This window comes from Lepisma saccharinum, chromosome 21, assembly GCF_977018435.1.
Source record: "Lepisma saccharinum chromosome 21, izLepSacc3.1, whole genome shotgun sequence".
In the NCBI taxonomy this organism is placed as follows: domain Eukaryota; kingdom Metazoa; phylum Arthropoda; class Insecta; order Zygentoma; family Lepismatidae; genus Lepisma; species Lepisma saccharinum.
The window spans coordinates 43,754,320-43,775,843 of NC_139249.1; the positions used below are offsets into that span (position 1 = coordinate 43,754,320).

General features: G+C 37.3%; 2 protein-coding genes across 3 annotated transcripts in view; one reads left to right on the plus strand and one right to left on the minus strand.

Annotated features, from left to right (window-relative positions):
• Positions 1 to 21,524, plus strand: part of LOC146003899 (uncharacterized) — a 500,546-nt gene that overhangs the window by 109,232 nt on the left and 369,790 nt on the right. The window lies entirely within an intron of this gene.
• LOC146004007 (sulfide:quinone oxidoreductase, mitochondrial-like) overlaps positions 1 to 21,524 on the minus strand; it is a 73,464-nt gene that overhangs the window by 47,553 nt on the left and 4,387 nt on the right. The window contains exon 2 of one of the 2 annotated variants that reach the window (XM_083142556.1): positions 10,253 to 10,358. In XM_083142556.1, the coding sequence (XP_082998682.1) occupies positions 10,253 to 10,358 (106 nt within the window). Of the gene's footprint in view, positions 1 to 10,252; positions 10,359 to 17,109; positions 17,170 to 21,524 lie in introns of those variants that run through there. The other variant, XM_083142557.1, reaches the window with a different exon arrangement.

Sequence of the window (21,524 nt, forward strand, 5' to 3'; positions counted from 1 at the left end):
TCTATCCTACCTAACAATTTCCACTTCCTAATCCATAAGGTTAGGTACTGGTTTCTACAGGGGTAGGCACAAGGTTCCAAAAAATTATATGTACTTTTAGATTTGAAGTAAAGATCATAAGAAATGTAACGAAAAAAGTTGAGTGTTGAATTTTTCTCTTAAGTTTGCCCTTATGCACACATAGGCTAATCAGAACTGGGCCTGTAGTTTAAAGTGGGATCGACACTAATATGTGCCTCCACCAGGTATGGAACCCAGGATTTGAAAACTGTATTATAGAACCAGGACTCCTTTATTTCTAAACCTAATAACAGTACAATGTAATACACTAAATGCAGCCCTATTTTATTTTTTATATCTATTTTATTTTTAATGTTTTTACTGATAACATATTTCCTTGTACGTTTCAATTTCTGAAACATTGTTTCATGTTTCTCACATTTCTCCATTTGCTTGCTTTATTCAATTTGCTAAAAATTAATTAACTTCACTTTTTACAGAAATATATAATACTTCCATGTGACTTGTGAAAACACGTAATTCATTTCCTTATCAATTGTGGTGACTAGAGGTGTGCAGGACAGAATTTGTTTTGGTCAGGATGGGAAATTTTTTAAATCTCGACGTTCAGGATGGGAAAATTTGTAATTTCCCGGCAAAGTCGGGATATTTTTGGTATGGGAAATGTTAGAAATTTCCCAAAGCTCTGGAAATCTCGAATTATAAATGTCATTTCACCTTAAGTGATTGTTTTTGCTTTCTCGAATAAAAACTAACACTTTCCGAAAATAAGTTCGAGACACTTGCAATGTAAAAAACGTCAAGAAATAACAACTTTTAAAATGACCATTCGGTATTTCTAGAACTGCTCAGGATCCTTAAAAGTTGGGAATTCATTTCCTGAAGCCGGGATTGGGATGGGAAATTATTTTCCCAATCCCGGTCCCAACTTTTCGGGATTCCGCACGCCCCTAGTGGTGACTCACCACCACCACTCAGAGAACATTGTTGATAAAGATTTCATCTTTGCATTTATAGAATGTGGACCAACAGCCTTCTGTGAATGATGCCAGTGAGTCAACGAAACTAAACTGACAAGAAAATATTTTTTCACAAGCATTGTGTAGGAATGCTTCTGATATGAATTTGTAAACTTATAACAAAAGAAAAGTAGTATACGTGGAAGTTTATGGAAACATTGTTGAGAAGAGATGGAAATCGTCAAAGATGTTCATTGGACAGCAGAAAATTTCCAAAAGCAATGAGCTTTCTGAGAATAATTTAACTAACATGGGTAAATTTCTGTCTTTTTCTTTTGTGAAGCAAAGCTCTAACTTTAGAAGATGGATCCTTTTTATAAGCATAAGCCTCTGAGGATGGGAAGTTTTCAAATCTGCAGTGACGTACAGGAAAAAAATGATAGAAGGACAACTATAGTGTGTGTGCAACTCAAACTTTCATCAACAATAACTTAGAAACCATCCATGACATTTACACCTGGTTTTTTGCACCTTAAGCCACGTCCTTTGGCAGGTTTTTAATACGTTACATTGTTAACTTATTCCATACAGGAAGCACTAAAAATTAATTTATGAGGCAACTCAGAGAGAATGAAAAATTATTATTTTTTTCTTGTAAGTCACAATTTGAAGTTTCATGACTGATGCTATTCTAATCTGTAGTTTGCGAACAATATGGTCATACTACGCTCAGTGCATATGGTTGGATTGCTGATACCTTCTGTTATGTGTACACACACAGACACACACAATCTATCTATCTATCTATCTCTATCTATCTATATTTTCCACTACATTCTCTAAATAGAGGTCAAATAGAGCAGTCAAAAGTTTTAAAAAAATGCTTCAGAAAATGTTACTGCTTTTTATTTTTGTAGGATTTTTCTAAAAATTCTAAAAGAGTAATATTTTGTCAAAGAGTAGTCTTTTGTGGTATGTAAATTCAAGTACCTAACTTACATAGACATTGCTAGAATAATTACAACACTAAGTTTTTGATGGTGCAAACTATATTTTAATTATATTTTTATGATAAATGATGGGACAAGTTTCAACTATACATTGCACAATTCTAGGTATGTAGAAGTACTAGATTTTGGAAATTTTCTATTCACTATGGTTTATTGCGAGGGCTACAAGGACTCCCTGAATAGGGATTTCTTGTATAAATTCTTCTTCTAACTGTATCTGTATAGAGATGGAATATCAACATATTATTTCCTGGGAAAGAATTATTTTTCTTGTAGTTTATAGCTTTCACAAGTACAAAAAATCAATTTTTGATGTGATGTTTTTGGGAGAACACACGCTCCCTTCATCAAACACTTTTTTCAGGTTGCTTCTGAGAACCGTAATATAGAAGAGAAATAATTTTAGAATGCAAGCAATATGTGCATACAAGAAAAATTCCCGGGAAAGCCCTACCATCCAAAATAAAACACAATTCTATGACAAATAGTTCTCATTGTACAATTGAAAATATATATATTTCATGCATTTGAAAAGTCTGTGCTCTAAAATTCATACAAATTAAAATGAAAACAGCTTTTGGGAAACATAAAATACACATAATGTATTAATATGGGGCCTCCCGATGGCAAAGTGGTAAAGTCGCAGGCTTGTAATCAAGGGGTCTCAGGTTCGATACCCAGTGGAGGCATATGGCACAGTGGTTCGGATCCCACTTTGAAGTGTAAGTTCAATCCCGATTAGCCATTCTGTGCATAAAGTGGACTTAAAACAACAACAAGCATTAATATGTTTTCCATTTCATATTACCTTATGCTCTGGTACTGGGGGTATGACTGTAAATTCTATGCAGGTACAAGAGTGAAAGCAAAAAATTGTGATGGTCCTGTGGATCTGCACAATATAATTATATGTTTATTGAAATTATTAATTTCATATTATACAAGACTCTCAGTTATTGACCCATATTTCCGTAACCAATGGTTGTAGGTAGGTAATCTTTTTTTAGTCTTAATCTTCATTAGATGGGCTACAAAAAAGATTATGTTTAATTTTTCGATAATGTTGGTGATTTTGCCGTAATTTAAAAAATAATCTTCAAAAAGTGAATTTTTTCTTGTACTTTCTGAAGTTTTTTGCCTTGTAACTTTTGAACAAATTAAATGACAAAAAACTGTTTCAAATAAAAGTTGTAGCCTAATTTATAAGGTTTAAAGCGATATCAGTTTTAATATATTTTAATGAAAGATGCACCATAAAATGTGTCTCCAAATGGAGGACAGCACCAAAAAAGTGTCTCTTTATCACAGATCGGTGGTTAAGTCCGGAATCCTTGACTTTTCGATAAAAGCATGAGACTTGGTAGAATCAATTAATATACCACTTAAGACATGTTCAGTCGAGTAGCCAATCGCCATCTGCGTGCTGATGGCCGCCATCTTGAAAAGAGTCCGGCATATTGGATATTTTTCGATTGATATATCTCAGGAACGGTGGCACCTGTCAACTTCAGGATTTTTCAGAAATGCTCCACATAGTGTAAACTTTAATAATATAGCAATAAATCTATTTTTGAAAAATAAAAATAGTGGTCTTGTAGAAAAACTCACTATAATAGTAAGCCTATAGTGCTACAGCTCAATATTGGGCCCTAGCTTACCTACCGACTGCTGGCCTTCCTCCCATGTGGACCACCAAGGGGGGCGTGGAAATCTGCAGCCAGACTATTGGGACGGGTTGGCAGCCTGACCAACCCCCTGCCGTTGTAGGATTTTGTGACTGGATTACGCTCACTCACTCAGAGCTCCCAAATTTCCTCATGATGGTGGGTTGCCACCGGCCCTATACACAGGCCGAAAATTCCCGGAGACTGAACTTGGGATCGAACCCATGCCATCCCAAACTCACTATAATACTTTATGTGAATATCTCCAAGTTAAAAGTCTTAATAATTCTCGATCCATATAATAGTATTGTATATTTGGTAACGTTACAAAATGTTTGTTAGAAGACTTTAGACGAACTAAACCCTTAAAATACTATTTTTTTGTATTTATAAATTTACCTCAAATAACATTTTTAAGATAAATACAAGATATAACTCAATTTGATTTCTGAAAATATGAATGAGAGAAAAATCAAAATCGTATCCTTCACATTCGCATAATGTAGTGGAGGCAAGATTTTCCATTCAACACTTGGAACGTCCAGTTCACTGTTAACTTGTCATGTATTTTATGATTTCTCTCTAGTTATCACCAGCAAATACTTACATACAATGTCATCCATTGACGTATCCAAGGACCTTTGTCGCTCTGTCCTCCTCCGTCAGAAATCAGCAGAGCTGGGTTGAGAACAAAGGCACTTACAAAAATACCAACCCTATGGCTATAAGTGCTGGAGGTTCTTTCATGATACAGAAATTTTATTATTCTAACATCCTCATGTTGACAAAAGTGGATCACAATATCCCATTCTAACCATGTTAAAACGAGTAAAACCTATTGGGATATTTTCCAATAACTACACATTCCCGGATGACCTTAAGCTCAAAACACATTTCTCTTCATGAACTTTTATCCTCTCACATAATATCTATGAAACAAAGTTAAAATTAACCAAAAACAAAAAAAGACCAGTAATTTTGCCTGTAGTATTGTATGGATGCGAAACTTGGTCCATTGCATTAAAAGAGGAATATAAATGAAGAGTATTTGAACATAAAATCTTTAAAAATATATTTGGACCTAAAAGGGATGAGGAGACAGGTGAGTGGAGATGGTTACATAATTTAGAATTATGTAAGTTGTATTTATGTCCAGATACGTATTATTAGAATAATTAAATCAAGAAGACTTAAGGTGGGCAGTTCACGTGGTACGAATTGAAGAGGAAATAAGAGTTTACAGGATTCTTGTTGGGAAACCTGATTGTAAGAGACCTGTAGGAAGACGAAGATGAAAATGGAGGGATAACGTTGAGATGGACCTAAAGAATATTAGTCAGGATGGAAAAGTTTGGATTGATTTTGCCCAGGATAGGGACAGATGGAAGGCTTGTATTGCTGCAGCCATAAACCTTCAGGTTTAGAAATGCTAGAAAGTGAGTGAGTTACTTAAGCTGAGTACCTTTCAGCCTTTAAGATCTGATGAATTAAGAACTTGCAAGTAAAGAAACCACCTGTTGCTGACATGTTATGAACTAGATGAGTTGATAGCAATGAGTGGATACCCAAACTTCAACCCATTCACGTGATATAACAGCACTGCTGTTTTTGTTTCTTAATGACTAAATAAGTCGTAATGATGTGACATGGGTTTGACGTCACTCAAAAAACCGTAAATCTTCTGAAAACACTATAGTTCCAACTTTTGCATATTAATATTGAATATACGTACCGTACATAATATGTATTCAAATATCAAACTGGGTTCAGTGATTCCCGGCTAGCCACAACTATATGAAGACGAAAAGAAAGTCATCATGTTGGGAGGCTCCACCTTAAAATGCATGACGGTGTTCTTACTGGAGGAGTCTAGATATAAACTCTGGAGCAAACCAAAATTCCTTCTTATTTGGTACAAGGGATTCATTTAGTAAAGCTTCACATGTGAGGAAAACAGCACATGCCCCACAGACTACAACGTATGTACTCTTCAAACTGCATAAGGATGTACATACATGAAAACTTTTTAAATCTGCAGTGGGTTTTTCACGCTCAAGATCATTACAACCAAGCACAACTGGGGAATCTATGGAGCAAGCAAACGAAAGTAAGTCTCTGCCCAAGAGAGGCTCAAACAATGAAATTTTGCGACGAAACGGGCTTGCGTGGATGGGCAAGAGGGACTGCAGTGTCCAGCTGTTTCCTCGCGTTCTCCCTTTCTTTAATTTAATTTATAGAATCAATTTATTAATCAATTTAATAGAATTTCAATTACTTCTACTTTCAGAAATCAAATTGGGTTGTACATAAATTGAATTTCTCTTAAAAATGTTATTCGAGGTAAATTTATAAATACAAATTATAGTATTTTAAGGGTTCAGTTCATCTAAAGTTTTCTAGCAAACATATTGTAACGTTACCAAATATACAATACTGTTGTATGGATCGAGAATTATTAAGACTTTTAACTCGGAGTTATTCACATAAAGTATTATAGTGAGTTTTTCTACAAGACCACTATTTTAATTTTTCGAAAATAGATTTATTGCTATATTAAGAAAGTTTACACTACTTGGAGCATTTCAGAAAAATCCTGAAGTTGTTAGGTGCCACCGTTCCTGAGATATATCAAATTAAAAATATCCAATATGGCGGACTCTTTTCAAGATGGCGGCCATCAACAAGCAGATGGCGATTGGCTACTCGACAGAACATGTCTTAAGTGGTATATTAATTGATTCTACCAAGTCTCATCTTTTATCGAAAAGTCAATGATTCCGGACTTAACCGCTGGTCTGTGATGAAGATGCATTTTTTTGGTGCTGTCATCCATTTGGAGGCACATTTTATGGCGCAATTTTCATTAAAATATATTAAAACTGATATCGTTTTAAAGCTTATAAATTAGGCTACAACTTTTATTCGAAACAATTTTTTGTCATTTAATTTGTTCAAAAGTTACAAGGCAAAAACTTCAGAAAGTACTAGAGAAAATTCACTTTTTGAATATTAATTTTTAAATTACGGCAAAATCACCAACATTATCGAAAAATTAAACAGAATCTTTTTTGTAGTCCATCTAATAAGGATTAAGACTAAAAAAAAAGATTACCTACCTACGACCATTGGCTACGGAGATATGGGTGAATAACTGAGAGTCTGCAAAATTGATGTTCGGGGTAGGGTGCTGGGGGGGGGAAGCACCGCGAGGAGGGGCGGGGACTTTTAGAATTTTGCACTACTAGTAGTGTTCTAACAACTGACCAAAATTCAGCTTTTACGGAATTATTCCCAACATGAAACCTTTATTGACTGGGCTATATGTACGTATATAAAGGAATAAAAAAGACAGAACAAATATTTTCTGTAGTTTTGTAGAAATGACTTGTTAATTACATACATGTACCAGTTCTCTGCTATAGGTTAATGATACGTGGCACTATCAAAAATAAACTGAACTTTTGGGCTGACATTTATTGTACACAAAAGTATTTATGTAACAGCACCTTCAAGTAAGGAGCCGCAGTGGTCTAGTCTAGCGGTTCTCATAGTGTGTGCTGCAGCACCCTGGCTGGCTTACAGAGGTACGGCAAAATTTTCCAATATTTTCACTGAAATTACACTTACATTTTATTCAATGATATGATTCTTCCAAATGTGTGCTTATTTAGTACTTTTTACGAATAAAATCTTTCTGAATTTGAAATATGTGTGTTTTTTAACTTAAGCAAGCAACCTAACCACACTAACTGCGAGTTGCAAGTGTTAGATAGGCCTACATTCTGACTTGGGTGCCACAGAAAGATATTGAAACACTAAGAGTGCTGTGAAATGAAAAAGTCTGGGAACATCTGGTCTAGTCGGTAGGGTGTCTGACTGTCAAGCAGAAGACCCAGATTAGATTCCCAGGGTGGGTGATCTAAGGTAGGAACTCTTCCAGCCTTGTCCCTGCATAAAGCAGGTCTGGGTATCACCGAGCCTCAAATAAATGGATATGTACTTGGGGGTAAAGGCCAGAGCATGGTGTTGATATCGGCCAAACAGTATATATATCCCAGAAGTAAGTGCTAATGAGTTAAAAAAAGTTATACAAGGTTTAAAAAACAAAATATCACACGGACTTGATGAATGGTCAGCTGAACTTATTAAATCCTGCTCAGAATCTATTTTAGAACCCCTGCTGTATGCAGTCAACAATTCAATAAAATTTGGTACATTCCCCAAAGTTCAAAAACACAGCACAGTGATACCCATATTCAAAAAAGGAGCTGCAACAGACATTGAGAACTACAGACCTATCTCCCTAACATCTGCTTTTTCAAAGATATTGGAAAAAAATTTATAAAATTATATTATAAAGTTTTGTAACAAATATAACATAATAAACAGAAACCAGCATGGATTCCAGAAAGGGAAATCAATAAACACAGCTCTAGCACAGTTAATCGATTATGTAACCGAAACATTAGAGAAACACGAAGCTGCAAACACTATATATCTAGATCTTTCCAAGGCATTCGATAGGGTAAAACATGACCTGCTTATGGTCAAACTAAGCAATATAGGAATAAGAGGGATAGCTTATGAACTTATACAATCTTATCTACAGGACAGAATGCAAATTACTCAAATAAGCTACAACATGCATGGTATAGTCACTAACTTTAAATCACAAAGTAGGAAAGTGTTAATGGGGGTACCCCAAGGATCAATCCTGGGGCCCCTGCTCTTTATTTTGTACATAAACAATGTACCAGAATACCCAAACACAAAAATTGTCACCTATGCAGATGACACAACTGTTCTTGCCAGAGGTATCGACCCTAGGAAGCTTGAAATAAACACTTTTATCACCATAAACCAACTGGCACAATACTTAACTTCACATGGATTAATAATAAACAGCAATAAAACAAAATTTATGATATTCAATACAATCCGAAACATGGATTTTGAGTCACAAACACTATGCATAGACAATGTGCTCATAGAAACTGTATCTTCAGTAAAGTTTTTGGGAATAACACTAGATCAAAAACTAACGTGGGAAGAACAAATTAACAACATCTGCAGTAAATTATCATCTAATCTATACCTGCTAAAAAAAATGGCTGAATATAATTTAACAGAAATTAACAAATGCATATATTATGGACTAATTTACCCCTATGTTGAATATGGCATAATAGCTTGGGGTGGATCATTTTATAATAATACTGTCAGAATACTGAGACTTCAAAAGAGAGCACTTAGAATAATGTACAAACTAGGCTGTAGGGAATCTTGCAAAGAGTTATTCAGGGAAAAACAAATAATGACAATATACTCCCTATACATCTATAAGGCTATAACGTTTGTTCTAAATACTGGAAGCATGACTAAAAATAACCAATTACACAACCACAATACAAGGGGGAAAGATAATTATTACCAGAACCAACACAGACTCAATATCTCAAAACAATCACCAATCAATGCCGGAAAAATATTCTACAACCAGCTGCCTCATGACATAAAACTGATATCTCCAAAAGATAAACAAATACAAACAATAAAAAAATATTTGACAGATAGAGCTCTCTACAGTATCGGAGAATTCATGGAACAAGACAATACAAGGCCAATGTACTAAAAAATATGTATTTTAATTGTATTCTTATTTCAATCATGCAACAATGATAATGTTTTTTTATTTTTATTGTAGTGTAATGAAGTGTATTTTTTCATTTTTACTTTGGTGTAGTGATGTAATGTACTACACAATGTTTCTTCTTTTTTGTTATGGTGTACTTAACTAATTATTATTTCATGATGTATCTTGACGTTTTCCATGCCCTTTTAAACAAGGGTCAACGGAAGAAAAATAAAATTCAAATTCAAATTCAAATCACCTACAAAATGGCCACAATCGAAGACTGGTGTAGGGCCCTACTCCCACATCCCCCATATGGCTCATGGCATGGTGCTAAGTGCATGAAACTTTCCTTTACTTAACCTACCTTCAAGTAAGTACCTTGGGCAACTTCATGCTTCTGTCAGTGTCTGTACACCCAACGGCGAAAGAAACAGTAGGTGAATTTTCCACCTCCATTTTCATTCGGTCTGTATTTCACAGTGTGATGACAATGAACTGAAACAATGATATCAATAAGCAGAGGGCAATGCCTGCTTTGAACCAACATAGTTTCATTCCTTAAAACAACACAGGATGTAGAATAAAAAGTAATGAAAATAGTGGTGGACAATTTTGTCTACCATTATTTTTGCCGTTGACTGTACTACTTACCATTCCTGCAGGAATTTAATGTTCACTTGCTGCTCTTGATTATCCCAATCTGAAGGCATGGTCTAATAGTCATCCATACAATGCCACCCCACATCTAACCCCTGTTAGCTACACTCATCATTATGTACTGTGTTCTTAATCGCACGGAAGTCATTATCTCTACCCAGCTGCATGACAGGCTTGGGAACTACAAGACAGCAGCAGAGGTTATTTTCTGACTGTACCACATATAATATACCATACAAGCAAACTAATATGACATTTCAAAATTCTTGATAACAAAACGTAAATGAATATGAAGTATACACTTACATCTTGTGGCTCAATAACAATAACTTTATTTTCTCCTAATTTGGAGGCGAACTTTGAAGCAACGGCACAGCCACCTGCTCCTCCACCGACTACTAAAAGCTGACAACTGAAATGGAACACAAAAACCCAGTCATTAATATGATGATACCAGAGTAATTCCAAGAAAAATGACAATGCATGGGTTCAAATCTTATTGCTCAGATCAGAAACTGTTGAAGGCAATTATCAAAGAAATCTGCAGGTTTTTAAGCTTGAAAATAAGTACCGTTATCAACGCTGCATCTTTACTTTTGCTACATAGAGGATTTATAAGAACTAAATGAATTATTGTAAACACTGTATTTCAACCATGTTTGGATCTTGAACACCTGCATTACATGCCTATGGTGAAAGCAACTGAGATACAATACAAATTTCACTTTCAAGATGATGTGTATATTAAGGATCTGTTGAGCTGTTAATGTAAATCTTTACAGATAATGAAATGGTGTCGAAGTAATTACTACTGAGAACCAATCTGATATACAACACCAAACTTTCAGTGTTAATATTCATGGGCAGTTAAAATTGGAGCCTCTCAAACACACAGCAATAGCATTTAATTGCATGTATGATTTTCTCCTCTAAGGACAAAATAATAAAATTATTTACCTTCGGTAGATGATATTCATCTACCAATATCAACCAATCATCATCATTAGATGATTAGTTCCTCTTCCCCTGAGAAAATCTTGCCTCATCATGGGCATCCAGAAGGGGAGGAAGCCCACATTTTGGAAAATGGATGTTACCATAAACCTGCATACATATGAATTTCATTTCATTTACAGTAATTTATGTTAATAATTGGAAGAATGTTGCAGGAACATGATAGCTTCAATCTAAATAAGTGTTTTTTTGAAGGGGCAGCACTATTATGGGGGGAAATATGTGTTGTTGCCCCCCTGGAAAAAAATAACATGCTTGTCCCTCCCTGGAAAAATCCTGCAGACGTCCATGTTCTTCATCCAGTTTGGTACTTCGTGCATGTTTGAGAATTGACCCTCTAGTTCTCTTGCCTAAATGTGTTGAATTGGATATAAAATGATACATAAATAAAGTAGCAAAGTTCAATTTCAAACCCACACCGACAATAATTACATGAATTCTACTAGCTTACGAGGATCACTATTTATATTTTGAGCCTAACAATGAAAAAACAGGAATTTGGCATTGAAAACTGCTTTATTGTTTTTCGAAGTATTCTCCTTTATGGTCAATACACTTTTGCATTTGTTCGAACCATTTGTCAAAGCAGTTTTTCCAATCTTCTTGAGACACCTCCATAATATGGTTTTTGAACGCATCAACGGCGTTCCGCCGACGAAATTCATTGTCCACGCAATTTATTCTTGACATTCGGGAACAAGAAGAAGTCATTGGGTGCCAAATCAGGACTGTACGGCGGATGACCCATCAATTCGATTTTTTGACTGTTCCATAAAGTCGGTGTTAGAAATAGAAAAGCAGTAATATGTGTATTTGCTTGATATGAGTATTCTGTGCATGTTTTTTGAGGTGAATATTCTGTGTATTATTTTGCGGGATTATTATTCTGTGACCAACAAGAAAAATGTCATTGGTACTGGTTGACTGTGTGTGAGATTAAAGCTTAATTTACTTATATTGGTGTTTTCGTTTTTAACATTTGGCGACCGTGACAGGACAGGGAGACTTTGTGTAAGGCAAAGACTGAGACGCCATGGAAAAGATAAGTAAATTAAGAACAGTAACGAGATCGTCGTTTACGCGCTTAGCGAATAACATTGAAGCGGCGTGCAATGGTGATTGCCCGGATTTAGTGGAAGTGCAGAGTAATTTCCGTTTGTTGCAAGATAAATTCGGCAAATTGCAGGATCTGGACACACAGTACAGTGATTTGTTGATGGACGACGATGTCAAAGAAGAGGATTTGATCGTCGAAGCAGAAAATGCAGATAAGTATGCATGTAACTTTTATCGAATCAAGACTATGGTAGAACAGTTATTAAGTAAGCAGGTGTTGAACAATGGTAGTGACGCAGTTAGTGACACATCGGTAAACTGCAAACGAAAAATCAAATTACCGGTAGTGGAACTTAAAAAATTTGATGGTAACGTGAAGAACTGGTCACCCTTCTGGAGCCAATTCAAACGAATTGACAAGGACGAGGGCATTGATGATTGTGATAAATTTCAATACCTTGTACAGGCTACCTTACCGGGTTCAAAAGCACGTCAATTTGTAGAAAGTTTTCCCCTCAGTGACGAAAACTATCCCAAGGTCATTGAAGGACTTAAGTCACGTTTCGGCCGTGATGATGTGTTAGTGGAAGTTTATGTTCGTGAACTTTTGAAGTTGGTGTTACACAACTTAAATGGTGACAGTAAGTTGGAACTGGCTGTTCTTTATGACAAAATGGAATCACAGTTACGAGCATTAAGTACATTAGGAGTAACGTCAGACAAGTGTGCTGCAATGTTATACCCTCTTGTAGAGTCATGTTTACCAGAAGAATTTTTGCGAGTGTGGCAGAGAAGTTCTGCAAATTCCACTGATTCTAAATTGGAGAGTCGTCTGGAAGAAATAATGTCTTTCCTGAAGAAAGAAGTGGAAAATGAAGAAAAGATAGCACTTGCTGTAGCTGGGTTTGATCTGAAGAGAAAGAAGGAACGTATTAGTCGTACTGAATCTATACCCACGGCAGCTGAATTGATTAATTGCAAAGGGGATTCTTCAAAGTGTCTGTTTTGTGGTGATTCGCATGTTAGTGAGGAGTGTGTGAAGGCACGCAGTTGGTCCTTTGCGGAAAAAGCTAAGATGCTTAGGGAAAAGGGGTTGTGTTACAGATGTTTGAAAAAAGGCCACCTTAGTCGAAACTGTAGGGTAAAATTAAAATGCAGGATTTGCAAGGGGCAGCATGTTGAAGTGATGTGCTCTGGTCAAAGGACTAAGCAGGGAACAGACTTTCCAGGGAAGCAGACTAAGTCACAGACGGTTGTTGAAAATTCTTTGACGAATAATGAACATGTTGAAACGTTTCTGCAAACATTAGTTGTAAAAATAAGAGGACAAAGTGCTGAAAAATATGTAAGAGCAATCATTGATACTGGTTCGCAACGATCCTACATTTGTACATCTACAGCAAAGGAAATGAATTATGAGGTTGTAAAAACTGAAAATGTCACACATGCACTTTTTGGTGGCATTCTTTCTGCACCATATGAACATAATTGCTATCGTGTCAGACTGACTAGCATCAGAGGTGATTATGCTTGCAATTTTGAAGCCATGGATCAGCCTAATATTTGTGACAGTGTAACATCTGTTACTGAAGGTCCTTGGTTAGCAGAGTTGAAACGGATAGGTGTAGAAATTTCCGATAGAGAAAATGGTCCAGTGGAAGTTTTAATTGGTGCTGATATAGCTGGTAAAATTTTCACTGGCAAGAAGTTTGCTCTAAAATGTGGATTGGTAGCAATGGAAACACTGCTTGGTTGGATACTAATGGGCAAAGTTACTACACATGAAAGTCATAGAGTTTCATCCATGATTGCAGCTTCAATGTTCTGTAAGGAAGCTTCGGTTGCAGATTTGTGGAAATTAGATGTTCTTGGTATTACTGATCCTGGAGAAAAGAAGTCCAAAATTGAAGCTCAAGAGGCAGTGATGGATTATTTTGAACGAACTCTGACGATTGACGAAAAAGGAAGGTATGAGGTAAAAATGCCATGGGTGGAGGGACACCCACATCTTCCTAGTAATTTAGAAATGTGTAAAAGAAGACTGGATACACTTGTTGAAAAACTGAAGAAAGATGACTGTTATGAAGAATATTGTCAGGTTTTCAATGAGTGGCTAGAAGAAGGCATCGTCGAGGAGGTTTCATCTGAAGAGATAGACACCAAGGGACACTATTTACCTCATAGACATGTTGTAAAATTGAACAGCGAGACCACCAGGATACGTCCTGTGTTTGATGCTTCTGCAAGAGAAAAGGGGTATCACTCGTTGAACCAGTGTTTAGAGAAAGGCATTAATTTGATTGAAATAATTCCTTCAATTCTGACACGTTTTCGGTTACGCAAATTGGGAGTCGTCTCAGATATAAGGAAGGCTTTTCTGCAGATTAGTTTATGTAAAAGCGACCGTGATTTTTTGAGATTTCTTTGGATAGATGAGAAAGGTGACATAAAGGTTTATCGTCACAAACGAGTTGTTTTTGGTGTAAGTTGTAGCCCATTTTTATTGTGTGCAGTAATTGAACACCATCTGAAGCAAGCTCTGAAAAAATGTAATGAAGAGAGCTGCAGCTATTCCAAGGATATCATTGCACAGCTGTTGCAGAGTTTTTACGTAGATAATTGTGTTACTAGTGTGAACAATGAAGAGGAACTCCACCAGTTTATGGAAGAAGCTAATCATTTGATGGCAGAAGCGAAATTTGAACTGCGAGGGTGGGAGTATACCTCACTAGGAAACTTGTCGGAAGATAACAGAATATCTGTATTAGGCTTGGTATGGGAAACAAGAACAGATAATTTGGAATTGAGACCGGAATGTTTCCAAGGAATGAAGTTTCAAGTTGTCTCCAAAAGAGTTATTTTGTCAACTGCCAACAGAATATTTGACCCTATTGGAATTACCTCTCCAGTGACATTGTATCCAAAGATCCTTCTTCAAGAAACATGGTTGCTAAAATTGAGTTGGGATGAAGAAGTGCCTGAAGAAATGGGAAGAAAATTCAGACAGTGGGTTGAAGAATTACATTATTTGAAAGGGCTTGTATTTCCTAGGTGGATTGCTGAAGGTTTGGAAGATTGGAGTTTGCATGTGTTCTGTGATGCTAGTGAAAAGGCATATGCAGCTGTAGTATTCTTGAGAACCATTGATAAGGGACAAGTCAAGGTGCAATTAGTACAAGCTAAATCAAGGGTAGCTCCGATAAAGAAGTTAACCATACCCCGCTTGGAATTGATGGCAGCTCTTATTGGAGTAAGATTAGCAGCTTCAGTAACTGAATCATTGGACATTGGGGACATACCAATTAATTTTTGGACAGATTCGACTACAGTTCTTGCATGGATTAGACGCAATGATCCGTGGAACACCTTTGTAGGAAATCGTGTGTGTGAAATAAGAACGATGAGTAAGAGAGAATCTTGGAATTATGTACCAGGTATTATGAACTGTGCTGATCTTCCTTCGAGGGGGTGTTCACCCAAACGGTTAATGGAATCAAAATGGTGGGAAGGTCCATTGTGGTTAAAAGAAGCTAAGAGTGAATGGCCTGAACAAAGCTACACATGTCAAGAAGAAATTATTGCCCAAGAGAAGAAGAAGACAATTGTATCTAGTTTAGTCAATATTGAAGAAAGGGATGACTGGTACTATCACAGATTTTCCAAATATGAACAGATTGTTCGACTGATAGGGTGGATCAGAAGATTCATTTTCAATTGTCGTCATCCAAAGAACCATAGGACAGCAGAATTGTCAATGGAAGAAGTAAATGCTGCTGAAAAGGTAGTTATTCGCCTTGTACAAAGAGATTCTTATGTCGGAGTGGAAGACAAGAAGCTGAAATCTTTGTGTCCATTTGAAGACAAGGAAAAAATCATAAGACTGAAAACTAAAATCCTAGAGCTTACAGATAAAGAAACATTTCGGTGTCCGGCTGTCTTGCCAAGCTCACATCCAATTGTGAAGAGGCTTATTTATTATAAACATATTGAAGCTTGTCATGCAGGTGTACAAGGTCTGATGAGTATTCTTAGAGAACAGTTTTGGATATTGAAAGGCAGAAAAAGTATTCGTTCTGTGGTGAAGGGTTGTGTGATTTGTCGGAGACATAATGCTAAAAGAATGGAAGTAATGCCGGTGTCTTTACCTGAACATCGAGTCAGAGATGCAGCAGTATTCGAAATAACAGGAGTGGATCTAGCTGGACCTGTTATACTTCAAAGTGGAGAAAAGGCTTGGATTTGCATATTTACTTGTGCTGTTTATAGAGCTGTACATTTAGAGTTAACTTCTGGCTTATCATCTGGAGATTTTATTCAGTCATTTCGAAGATTCATTGCTCGACGAGGTAGACCACTAGTTGTTTACAGTGACAATGGGACAAACTTTGTAGGCACTGAAAATTTGTTGAGCAAGCTAGAATGGGAAGATGTAGTTGCTTTTGCAACAATCAAGCGCATTGAGTGGAGATTCAATCCACCCACTGCTGCCTGGTGGGGTGGATGGTGGGAGCGTTTGATCAGACTCATGAAGCAACTATTGAGAAAAATTTTAGGGAAAGCTTCACTGACCTATGAGGAATTTATCACGGTGCTATGTGATTGTGAAGCTGTCATGAATGCTCGACCACTAACCTACATATCAGAAGATAATTCAGACCTTGAGTCCTTGACACCCTCCATGTTTCTACAACAGGTCAGAGAAGTAGGCGTGCCTGACCTCGATGAGATACAGAAGGTAAATCTACATAAACGGTGGAAGTATTGTCAAAGAATTCGTGAGACACTAAGAAGTAGATTTCGCAGTGAATACTTGGGTCAGTTAGTGCAGCATTGGAATGCTAAAAGTTCTTGCAGAGAAGTGAAGGTTGGCGAAGTGGTTCTTGTTGGTAATGACAATTCTAAACGTCTGGACTGGCCTTTAGCACGAATTGTGGAGCTGATACCTGGACGTGATGGTGAAGTACGTCTCGTAAGGCTGAGGACTGCAACGGGAATTATGATGAGACCACTACAGCATGTTTTCCCCTTGGAAATTCAGTCAAGTGAGTTGCCCAAAGTACCCAAAATGAAGAAAACTGAGGAAAAGACAGTACCTGAAAAGGAATGTGCTCCGAGAGTCACCACCACTCGACTGGGAAGAAGAGTGAAGCCTCCACAGAAGCTGAGTTTGTTGGTACAAAACTCATGTTATGAACATTATTGATTGTGTAGAGTCACTAATTGTCTTTGCGTGACTCTAGGTGGGAGAATGTTAGAAATAGAAAAGCAGTAATATGTGTATTTGCTTGATATGAGTATTCTGTGCATGTTTTTTGAGGTGAATATTCTGTGTATTATTTTGCGGGATTATTATTCTGTGACCAACAAGAAAAATGTCATTGGTACTGGTTGACTGTGTGTGAGATTAAAGCTTAATTTACTTATATTGGTGTTTTCGTTTTTAACAGTCGGTTGTTAGACGAGATGTGTGACAGCTAGCATTGTCTTGATGAAGAATGATCCGACGGCGTTTGTTTGTTTTCCGTATTTGACCGAAGACCTCTGGCAAACAAATTGTTGTGTACCATTCAGAGTTGACCGTTCTACGTTTCTCTAAAGGCACAGTTGCCACATGACCAGTTTTCCCGAAAAAACAGGCGACCATTTGTTTCGATGTGCTTCGAGCGCGAACAACTTTTGTTGGATTGGGTTAATCTTGAAACACCCATACAGTCGACTGCTGTTTACGTTCCGGCTCATATGCATATATCCATGATTCGTCACCTGTTACAATCTTATATACGTCTTTTGAAGCACCACGATTGTATTTATTGAGCATTTGTTTGCACCAATTGACGCGAGCGTCTTTTTGAGTTTTTGTCAAATTGTGTGGGATCCAACGAGAACATACCTTTCTCACAGCTAAATGATCATGTAATATTTTATATATGCTGGTGGAACTAATGCCTATGGTTGCCTCAATCTCACAGTATGTCACACGACGATCTTGCAGTATTAGGTTTTGCACAGCATCAATGTTTTCTTGAACAACAACTGATTTTGGACGACCTTCGCGAATCTCGTCGGTGAGCGAATGGCGGCCACGATTAAATTCGTTATACCAGCGTTTCACAGTGGCAAAGGATGGGGCTTCATCGCCAAATATGGAAGTAAGTTGATCGATGCACTCTTGTCTTGATAATCCACGTCGAAAATCGTAAAAAATCATCGCACGAAAATGTTCACGAGTTAATTCCATTTTATTGTTGTCGCGCAATCTCCAAGGCAACATAAACAACACAAATCAAGCTATTGACAAAACATTTGAAGTACGTTATTGTCAATAATGCCAGACGATTCCGTGCAAACGTCAAATCGCACCTAACTTCAATCAGTGTTGCCAAAGCTCAAAATATAAATAGTGGCCCTCGTATGCAGGATTTTTTTTTCCGGATGGGGCAGGAATTGTACAGGTGAATATTACATAGCTGCATTCTAGGGGATGGGTGTTACACACTATAGACCCTGTTGAAAATGTAAACATAAACATTGGTGACGGTCTTGTCCGGTTCCCCCAGAACTTCCGGTTCAGGCCAGTCACTGTTGTTTCCAGTACAGAAACAGGGGCATACGAAGTCAGATATGAACACTTGTTTTCAAGTTGTGCGACGATAATCAAGAAAAGCATTTGTTAAAGTTTTACCATAAAGGAGTGGACTTGTTGAATCCTTTGGATGAGCAACTCAGTGCAGATTATTAAGAATCAACGTGTCTTTGTGGCCACACAACGAACTGAAAACTTACACAAGTTTAGATATATTCAATTATTTTGTAAATGGAAAAGTGAGGGAAATAGACAGAGGCGAAGAAGCGTCCGGTCATCGGGAGATGCAGCGATGACAAAGCAAAATAATAAAAAAAATTGCTTTTTAAATATTTTAGAGAAGAAGTAAAAAATAAATCAGAATACTCGCATATTTCAGCGAAATTAGTCACTCGACGCCATGAAACAGCTAGAAATACGCAAGAGATTCGCTAAGTTTAGCAAATCGAAAGGAGAGCCCAGTTCTACCCCCCGTGCCCAGCCGTCCCGCTACGTTTCCTGTTGAGTGCAATGGTGTCAGGCGGGCCAACTCATCGCAGCAGGTCTACGAATCCAAGGTCCTTCGACCGATTTCCCCCGCTCTTGAAGGTCTGGTCATAAGAGGCCTTTTTTCAGCCCCCTTGTTTACAAACACGGCAGGCTTTCAGTGACGTCATAAGTAAGCAAAAGCATAAATTTCCCCACGGTTAGTGCTAGAAAGAGCTGGGGGGGGGGGGGTGAAGCAGTTCTGGATCCATTGTATTTCCTTCACAGTATTTCTCCTTTTCAATTTTTTTCTTTCTTTTGATCCTGCGGTTCAAATATCGTTTTCGGAAAATAATGTTCTTACTTTACAAAACACGAAGTACTTCAATGTTGTTTTGTGTTTACTATGCTTACGAATGACAAGACTGATCAAGATTTTTGTTCTCGCGGTGACAGAAATTCGGAAATTTTACTACCCGGATTTCGGAGAGAGACGTTTAACAATTTTTCCATTTTTCGGGTAGAATTTAAGAAAGTTTAGTCTTCCTTATTTTATGATCAAATACAGCGTAGAAGAAAATGAATTTGGCCATCTCTACTTCACACGTCTGTATGAACACTGTTATCATCATTATCAATGTAGAAATCCCCCTCTCCCTCCACGGTTGAAAGATTGACCCTGACGTTTGGCAAGTCTTGCGATGACTACGTAAAGAATGTCACGCTTCGACACTGGAAATAGAATGCTATAAAACTGGTGATATTGTTATGATGTATGCTGAAGTGAATCTTTACCAACAAATCTGTAGAAGTAATGAGTAATACAAATACAGTTCGCCGCTCAAAAGAAGATTCGTGCCGGAAGTCAAGTGACGTAGGGACAGGCAATTCCACTATTAATGTTGGGGGAGTGCACCCTGGGTCAGAAACAAGCGCTGTGGTCTCGCTGTAAGATGTAAGGCTTGATTCACATCTACGTTCAAATCACTGTCCACGCACGGTCAGGGGGTATCCACATTAGCAGTCAAGGTATGATCATCATCAATCTGGTGTTGATTTCTTGACAGAGTACACAAATTTTTCTTTATTATTATTATTTTTTTAATAAAGAACCTGCCGATTGTACTAACTACAATGTTTAAGATATTTTTAACGACGGAATTGGCTGTTACAGCACTGGCATTCGAAGAAAATTGCAAAGCAGGGAACATTTATTTGCACACAATGTGCAGAGCTACAAATGTCAACAACGGTAACATTACTTTGTCGGTCTAGGTTTGGCATGAAAATTTTTGTGCTGATTGATTCATACTGACAGACATTGTTGATAATTTATTTTATTCGAACGTTTCCGACACAACACGGCTAAATAATGTACAGGATAAACAATACAAAAATATTCTGTACACTGAAAAGAAAAAAAACAGCAACAAATGAGAAATAAACGAGTAATTCAAAACGAATTGAATTCATGATGACATTCATGTCAAAATCATTGAGAGTCACATTAAGGTGAAGTGGTCTTTTCCTTATCTTTCTGGGGGAAACAAGTTTTCATCGGTGACCGATCATTCCGTTCAAGCGATTCTTTCCGAATCCTCTTGATTGTCGGCTCCGACAAACCTGTTGCTGCAGACGCATGCTTGGTGCTCTATGTAATTGACAGCAAATATTGCTTTTCTTCAGATTCACGATCTCAGAATTCAATAACATTGCTGATAATCTCACGCGCTTCACTATGCACAGTAGCACCTTTCCTCCTTACACCTGCCATAACTCTTAAAATAACACGAAAACCACGCAAAATTCCCCCCAAAATCACAATTAAACACCCCACGCACAAGCACTTCCACAACGACAATGATCGCAGTGGAAGACTTCCTGCTACCCCTAAAATCTGCAAATAGACCGGTCTTCCCCTGTCCCTCTGCATGCCCTCTCCCCTCATTTGGGGATCTTCTCGTGAGCGGTGAGCTTTTTTTGTACTAGTAAGTACAGGGTGTTCAAAAACCGCCAAAATTAAAAAAACTTAACAACAAGATGTTCGATTTCCGGGGAAGCACACACATGATTCCTTCATTCATGATTATCATCATCGTATCCTTTAGCCATTGCGCAAACTTCAGTAACAAGTTCGCCTCTGTGTGAACGTAAGACATTTAAAACGGAATGTAAAAATGTGATCATCGCACGATGCTCTGCAACACATCGTACCAGCTGGAGGAAGGAGGTGCATTTCGGGCACTCGCCAGAGGTCCAGCCCCAGGTAAAAATAATTGTTTGTGCCCAGTTTATTGCGGGTTTATATGACCTTGGCTTGGTGGTTCCAATAAAGCAACTATTTTGATTTTTTCATAACTTCATGGGTTGTTTTGACATACTTAAAAGTATCCAAAATTATTTAAATCATATTGTAAACAAGTACTAAATTATAATCGTGTATTTAAATCAACTATAGTT